The 8,423-nt window shown below is 38.2% G+C and overlaps 1 protein-coding gene across 1 annotated transcript in view; it reads right to left on the bottom strand.

The window, feature by feature from the left end:
• Positions 1 to 2,064: 2,064 nt before the first annotated feature.
• The window catches only part of LOC146381452 (poly(ADP-ribose) glycohydrolase), a 28,439-nt gene continuing 22,080 nt past the window's right edge, over positions 2,065 to 8,423 (bottom strand). The window contains exons 14-17 of the mRNA XM_084937489.1: positions 8,237 to 8,345; positions 5,521 to 5,626; positions 4,217 to 4,345; positions 2,065 to 2,886 (exon numbers count right to left, since the gene is read on the bottom strand). Of these exons, the coding sequence (XP_084793615.1) occupies positions 2,711 to 2,886; positions 4,217 to 4,345; positions 5,521 to 5,626; positions 8,237 to 8,345 (520 nt within the window). The 3' untranslated portion in view covers positions 2,065 to 2,710. The remainder of the gene's footprint in view (positions 2,887 to 4,216; positions 4,346 to 5,520; positions 5,627 to 8,236; positions 8,346 to 8,423) is intronic.

The following is an 8,423-nucleotide window of genomic DNA, read 5'->3' as shown; positions in this document are numbered from 1 at the left end:
TATAAAATAAATATCCAGTGGAAGTAAGCTGAAGAGCTAACAGAATATAAGCATACACAACAGAAAATTATTTTAAAGGACCCACTCCATACTGAGATCAATCTCGAAACTCCATTATTAATAGGACTTTTCATTACCAGACTGCATTACAGAGATGTTTAGAAGACTAAACACAGGGCATGTTTGTGACTTTCTGACAGATGGCAGGCTAAAGGTCGAAAACACACATGAGGCTCACTGTAGAGGGATCAGTCCAGTAGGATACCCCTGTGTGTCTATGGTGGAACCCCTCTGGAGAGATGCCACCAAAGGCTTTTTTGAAGCCAGCAAGGTACAAAGAGAGACCCCCTGCTTCAGGCCCTGATTCCATAAAGGCAGACAGTACCAAGCTTAGAGGCACCTACATATCTCTCATTTACTTACAAGCTCCCATGAATCCATTCAGCAAACAAAACTAAATTAACATTCAACAAAAAAAACAAAACAATCATATAGTACTGTGCAAAATTCTTGAGCAGATTGTAATTTCTTTATGTTTTACTTCCAAACGAGTCAGGCTTTCTTGGGACATTTGCTGCTTTTTCACTCATTTTCAGTCCAGTCTTTGTACCTGACAATTTTCAGAAGAATTTTTTTTCGTTTATTGAACAACTTGGCAATCATCCATAAATCATTGAAACTGAAAAAGACACCTAACTCAAGGGATAAACCAGTGTTGTGTCTCCACACAACAGACAACTTAGCAAAGAACCAATTTTATATTGTACTGAATCCTCAGTAGAGCTTTGTTACTAGCAACCTGTCACAAAAACACAATTTGTTGCCCTTTCTTTTGTTGACTTTATTAAAAATGCCAGTTGTAAATGAGTATTTAGCCCCAAATAGCTATTAACAGAAATATTGCAATGTTTGCAAAGGTAATTTTGAGGTTTTGAGGATCTTGTCAAACTCAATGGAATTGTAAATACTGAAAGGTACCATTAGATTTTGATCCACCATGCATCTCCAGCACACTCCCAATGTGGTAAAAGCATACCTGGACAGAAAACACTAGAACACTATCAGTCATGAATTAGTCTCCTTAAAGCCTGGTACTCAGCATTATTGAATCAGTGTGGGGTCATTTTGAAGAGAACAGAACTAAAGGCAGCCAACATGCAAAGAAGAGCCATAAATGAAGTTCAATAAGACTGGAGAACTATTCCTGAAGACTACTTTTCTAAAAGGGTTCAGGCTGATTTTGAAAAATAAGGTGGTCCTACCAAATATTGCTTTTCAAACTCACTTTTCCTAGCAAAATAAAGAAATGAGAGGGGGCTCTGGATTTTTGCACAATAGTGCATATAGACCTCTGCGGACTGGCCAATCTATAAATTGAAAGATAACAACTTTTGCGTTTAAATAAATGATGGTCAAATGTGAAATAAAACATCATCTATTTCATTGAAGTACACAATTACAGCTTGAGCCCATGCTTTAGTTACCATTAAAGGATAAAACTGTATCGATGTCAGACTGCTAATGGTGTTAATCGGCTTTTATTTAACACAAATTGGCTTAAATACATAACTGTAATAAAGACCCATGGAAATCCATGAAAGCTAAACACATTGTGCCAAAGATCTACCTGCAGAAACTTCGGTCAGCCAGCTTCTTGACGCAAAAGAAGCTGCATTTTGTATAACAGTCAGACGAATCACACAGAGTCCCACTACCTGACTCCCAGATCTGACTGGATGCTCTATGATCTACTCTTCACTTAATGAGGTGTCATGTGCAGTTTATATAAAAGGTGTGACCTTATTAAACTGTGAAGGAAAGGATGAAGCAATAGTTGGGGACAGATAAATGGTAAGGCTGTGTAGAAAGTCATTTTGCCATAACATCTGTGGGACAAGGAGCCATCATTCATCAAGTCAGAGATGAGATTTGTGGCTCAATTTAAATTGCGCTGTTGATTTTTAATGTAACATTTTTTAATTTTGCCAAGAATATTTCAGATTTTTAATTCTAGTGATGTTGTATAAAAATTAAAAAGGCAAAGAAAACAGTTTAACATTGAAATGAATGGAAGACGCAAACAATCATTTTTTAATATCTTAATTGCAATCACAAACAGAGAAACACCCACAACAATGTAATCTGAATGGATCCATTTTCAATGCCTGCAAATAAATAAACACAGAAGTGAAGCGATTATTGCTGAGAAATAGGCTGCTCTTTAAATCAAACCACTTTTCTGGGACCGCTCCAAGCTTTCCAACACACAATTCTTATTACTCTTTTCCTCTAACTTGATTTCTGACAGCCAATTCAATTAGGCTGGATATGTGTTGGTGTAAAAAATAGGCAACATGACAAACTGAGAAGATGGATGGCAACCTTTGCTTCACCATTAAAATCACAATCGCGTCACACTGAAGCTCAATCTACTGCAGTATTACCAGCTACAGCCAAATGAACACATCTTGGAGTACAGTGCCAGACGCAGCCATAACTAACCACCCCCTGCTTTTTTTAAAGGGTATGCATACTAGACCTTCATTATCATTTTTATTAGCCTGTGGTTAAAACCACATCTGCTACATCCACCATCATATAAACAAAAGAAAATAGATTTTGTTAAAAAAGCAAAGGAACTGAAAATATTTTATTCATTTAATGTTCATTTTTTAAAGGCAAGTCACGGTGACTCATCAGCCACCTAACCTTAATGGCAGTCAGTGGGTGCGTGTTGTCTGGCTGAACCCATGTTGGAGTCATCAGGCGCCAGGGAGGAGTTGACCTGCTGGTAGATGAAGGAATAGAGGCTGACGTCAGGGCGTCGACCAAGGCAGTTCTTGCACTCTGAGCTGTAATACTGCCCCAAGAGATCATATGCCTTTCCTGTAACAAGACAAGGAGATATTGTCTAATCTTCATATTAGGCTGAAATATGGGATGGAAATTTCATGGTTCACGAGATCATATTATTTTCCAAAACTCATAACAAAAAATAATTGCATTGTTACAGTTGGTAAAAACAATAACAATTTTCTAAGTAAATATGTTTCGAAAGGTGCTATTGTAATGAAATTCTCACCAGATGTCGGCAACAACCCATCCAATCCAGACATTCAAAGAAATCAAACCATAGATGTAACATAATTATGTTACATAATGAAGTGACACGAGAAAAAGTATTGAACATACAAAAGCCTGTTCGTGATGACAGCTTGAAGACGCCTCCTGTATGGAGAAACTAGTCCCATGCCGCGGCCATTCTTTCACACAGTCTTCAACTCCTGAAGGTTTCATGGGCCCCTTCTATGAACTCTGAGCTTTAGTGCTTTCCATAGAGCTTTATGTGCTTTCTCCAAAACCAACTGAAAGTTTCCTTGGATGTTTCCATTGTCTTTTGGTAGATGGCAGCAGATTTTTAGCAAAAATGTCCCCAATTTTTCCATTCATCCTTCCTTTTTGTAGCTCTCCACAAGTCAGTCAACTCCATTGTTCCTGAACAATTCTTCTGATAATTATTTTCACTCCTCTGTCTGAAATCTTGCGGGGAGCACCTGGTCATGGCCAGTTTATGATGAAATTATCTTCTTTCCACTTCTGGATTGTGGCCCCAACAGTGTTCACTGGAAAATTCAGTAGTTTAGAAATTCTTCGGTAACCAATGCCATGAGTATGTTTTACAACAATAAGGCTGCAAAGGTCTTGATAAAGCGCATTGATTTTACCCATCATGAAATGTTTCTTGTGTGACACCATGGTAACGAGATACCTTTTTATAGGCCATCGGTTGGGAACCAAACCAGTTGATATTAATTTGCACAAAGTTGCAGGAATTGCTTTCTGATTACTGATAGATTTCAGCTGGTGTCCTCTCTTTCCATGCCTTTTCGCACCTCCCTTTCTTCATGTGTTCAGTACCATTTCTCTGTCACTTCTCATTGTTACATATAATTTATCGACATCTATGGTTTGATTTCTTTGCATGTATGGACTGGATTGGTTATTACAGACATCTGGTGAGAATTTAATGTCAATAGCACCTTTAGAAAAATACTTATATTTACTTAGAAAATTGGTGGCGTGTTCAATACATATTTTCTGTATTTACTTTATTTCTTTAATTGCATCTTTGACAATTTAAAAATGTTGAATGTAAAAGTACAAAAAGTTTCATAAAAACAAGAAGCTGGCACGATGCCTGGGCTGTTCCCCTTACCAACACTGATGTTTTTCTGAATGAGGAAAGAGTGCATGTTGTGGACATCTGTCATGAGCTGGCTGTCACCAAAGGTGAAGTAGGCTACGTCTCGGCCCGCCTCAGCAGCTGCCAGCATCTGGAGCAGAGCTGGAGGAAAAGAAGGCAGTGATGAGCCTCAACAGTGTATGTGACACAAAATATGTTTCAATGCAGTATATCAACTAAACTGGACTTTAAAAAAACGTTATTTATAGTTCGAAAGGAAATTAACTGAGTATTCAAGTATATTAAGGATTCAAGCAAATGCTTGAAAGGAAAATATAGGAGCTAAAAACAATTTGAACATTCTTTTGAAGAGTTTTCCACACACGTTCATAGATTCAGTTGCAAAAACAAAACAAAGACAAATAAAACAGAGGTCTGAAAAGTCATCCAATAGCTTTTGTTTAAAACTGAGAAGTATCAGCTTCTGTAGCCTACAGCAAAAGGTAAGTTATCTGGGGAACTGGTCTCACCCCTACTGAGTATGCTGGATTAGTTACAAAGGGAGTCCAGGTCTGGCCCCGGTGAGCTGTGAATATTTTAAGAGACCGGAAATGTGTCTACTGATTAATGAATGTTAGTACACTGCCAAGTTAATGAGCAAAACTGAATCAACATTTTCACAGGATGTCTGAGCTGAAAATCTCTTCATTTCAGCTGTTTCTCTCCCCTTCTTTCAACTCTTTCCTCAAAAATTATCCGGCAATTAAAAAAAAGGGGGTCTATGTGATGCTACAGACAATAAATCGAGGCAGAGAACAGCATCTGAATTACAGAGCTCTTCCCTGGAGGCACATCATTAAGCAGACGGTAGTGATAGTGCCTATAACGGACTGTACCTTGCTACAGCTAATTAATAAATGGATGGATGTATAGTTTGTAAGCACAAGGTCTCCAAGTCAGATAGTAAGCGAGAAGCAGAGCTATTATTGCAAATTGTTGGCAAAAAGGAGCTCCCTTTGCTGTGACAGTGATACAAAGCACAGACAGAAAGCTGCAACAGATTGATGGACTCAAGCAGGCGATCAATTTCACTATTAATGAAACATATTAACTTTGTCATTTGATCAATAGAAGGAAGCCAACGAACAGGCCTTAAGTAAATGAACGCATTCCCAGAAGACAAATGGAGCTCACACTGATCTGCTGGAGCTTTTCTATCTAAAATACATTCTGTTATATCGAGGAAGAGACTCCAATTAGACTGCCAAGTGCACAAAGATTGCAGGAGCCCTTTTCGCCACGAGATCCTCTGACGGCAGTGTTACGTCAGTGCTTACCTTTCAGACGTGTGTCACCTCCGAAAACCCCACAGCCCCAGTTTCCTGTCGCAACTGCTGCAAGGTTCTGACTTTTTTCTTCAGGGCATGCAAAGCCACAGTAAGCCTACACAAAGACAGCAGAAAATTAGAAATGCAATCATTTAATGTAATTATATTGTAAGCAACATGAAAGGACGGATTCATTTTGCCTTGCATCAATGGTTCAGGCTGCTGATGGTGGTCCAGTAATTTATGGGGGATATTTTTTGGCCCCAAATGAGCATTGCTTCAACACCACAGCCTACCTCAGTGTTTCTGGATTGCAGTGGCGGGATGTGGTTTGTGGCTTGGCTGTAGGGTTCAATACTGAGTACATGTCCATCCATTTCTGATCACAGTATACACATCTTTTGATAGCTTATTCCAGCAGGATAACATGCCATGTAAAGAAGCTCAAATAATCTTAAACTGGTCTCTTGAACATGACCATGAGTTCACTGTTCTTCAAAGTCCACAGTCACCAGATCCCAGTCCAAAAGGGCAACATTGGGATTTGATTAAATGGGATCTTAACATCACGGATGCACAGCTAAAAAATAAACAGCAACTTTGTGATACTATTGTGTCAACATGGACCAAAGTCTCTGATACATTTTTCCACAACCTTGTTGAATCTATGCCATGGCCAACTGAGGCAGTTAAGCCCAGTACAAGCATGGTACACCTAACGAAGTGGTAAAATAGTGTAATTGTCCAGCTGTGATGTAAGTGAAATGGTTTGACTACAAAAAGTAATTGAATATTTTTTTTGTAATAACAGTCATGCTGCTGACAGGCCATAAAAAATTAGGTTTGGTTGACTAGGCTGAACATGCCTTTTTAACACGATGTCATTTAGCATCATTGTTCCACTTCATGGCTATTCACTCAATGTTATCGATTCGTTTGACTAAACCCATGTGTTATAACCAAAAACATATGAAATCACATGTTGGGTGGGTTGCAAGTGACATGGCAAATTATTTGCAAAAGGTTGTTACATGAGATATCTGCAGGGGGCTCTTAACATTAATGATGCATACTGAAAACGAATTGTAAGTGCCCGTCCTCCAACTGACCAGTCGTAAATTCTTCCTGTGAAAGGGCAGATATGACAGTTAACTGAACAATAGTCGAACTGGGATTGATCTTCATGTTGGTCCATTTTTTAAATCCTTGTCAGAGCTGTCAAACCCCTCCATGATTTCTGACAGCAGACCTGACAACATCAACATCTTGATTTTCTATTACAAATAGATATGACAACCATGGGAAGATTACACATAACAAAGGACTTTTGTTTTTGTTTTTTGTGTCTTTAACATGATGCAAATGTGCTAACAGTGATTAATTGCACTAAGGTTAATTATGCTTATTAGAATTCATGCTGGGCCTAATGGACAGTGTAATGAATATGATTATGTTTATTCTTTACAAATACAGCAATCTATCAGTACGTATTACATGCATATGGCACGTCATAATTCATCTATTTAGCCTGAGAAAAGTAAACACGAGTCAATATCAACTCAGATGATATTTGTGATGAAACAATGCAAATCAAAATTCTAAAATGACATTACTTCAGTGGCAGTGATAGAAGTTCCCTACAGATTCACCATCATAAATACAAATTTGTAAAAATTAACTGAGAATTTAGAAATTAAGAGTAGATTTTTTTAAAACCTAGCTGCTCTATAGTGTAGTGGTTAACAAAGTCACTTGGCAGGCTAGGCTGCTACACATATCCCTCTGCATGCAGTGTAAAAATTTGCCAAATCAAAACGTACAGTGCTGCCCTTAAAAAAGGAAAAAAAAAAGTATATTTTCAGCAGCACTCACTATGTATGACACAATTTTCTTTTTTTTTTTTCTATCTAAACAGGTGTGAAGCGTAAGACAAATTATAGACTGGATATAAAAGATGGCTGCACCTACTATGACATAACCAACTAGTTTGTGGATTACATCTGTGAAGTTTAGTTATCTGTTGTTTAGCTATTGTTTTAACTGCATGTGACCGTATTTGGAAAAGGGTATTGCAGTGGCTTGGCTGTGGGGTTCTATGTGTTTCAATTCAATTGATTTCAATTCATATAGTGCCAAATTCCAGCAACAGTAACCTCAAGAATTGGAGGGAGGGGTGGAGCAGGCACACCTGATAATTATTCTCTCTCCTCATATAGCCGGTGCAGGGCCGGAGGAGATGACAGAGATGAAGCACAAAGTCATTAACGCTTACCGGAGTGAATCTACTACAAGGATAAAACTGGCAAGTTAACAGTTAGCACACAATAGGTATGAAGGTGCAGCCATTATTCACTATGATAATAAATGGGATGTTAATACTGGCTAATATAAGACAGCCTTACAACAAAACCAACCTGGCATGCAAAGAGACCACAGCCCTTATTATACTAAATTTAGGCCTTTAAAGATGTGTGCTATGGTAAAATTCTTCATAGGAAGTTGTAAACATAATTCTTTCTGCTGCAAAGCTGGCCATGAAGTCTGTGAGGACTCACTCACTTTTGGAGCTAACTATAAGTGACCACACCGAACTCCGAAATTTATGGTCCTAATTTCAACAATTTTGGGCAAATACTTTACTCAACTCATCGTAACATACAGAGCGAAGAAAAACAACTGCAAAAAATAACACAAAATACGGAGTGAAACAAAAGTGAAAGACAACCTTGTTAAGTTCTCGGTTGAGTCGATCTGGGTGAAATTGTTCAAGAAAGTTCCTGAACTGCAGCGCATCGATGGCCACAATCGTAGTGCATCTTCTCTGCCAGCCATCACTGAAAATGAAATAAAAATTCAATCAAAGAAATGGTTTTGAAATGTTTTAGTGGAACAAAATGCTGCCCTGAGTCAGA

Source organism: Perissodus microlepis, chromosome 8 (genome assembly GCF_051167445.1).
Source record: "Perissodus microlepis isolate ML-2025 ecotype Zambia chromosome 8, ASM5116744v1, whole genome shotgun sequence".
NCBI lineage: Eukaryota > Metazoa > Chordata > Actinopteri > Cichliformes > Cichlidae > Perissodus > Perissodus microlepis.
The sequence above is the reverse complement of the archived record's forward strand: the minus strand, read 5'-3'. Positions and strand labels throughout refer to the sequence as shown.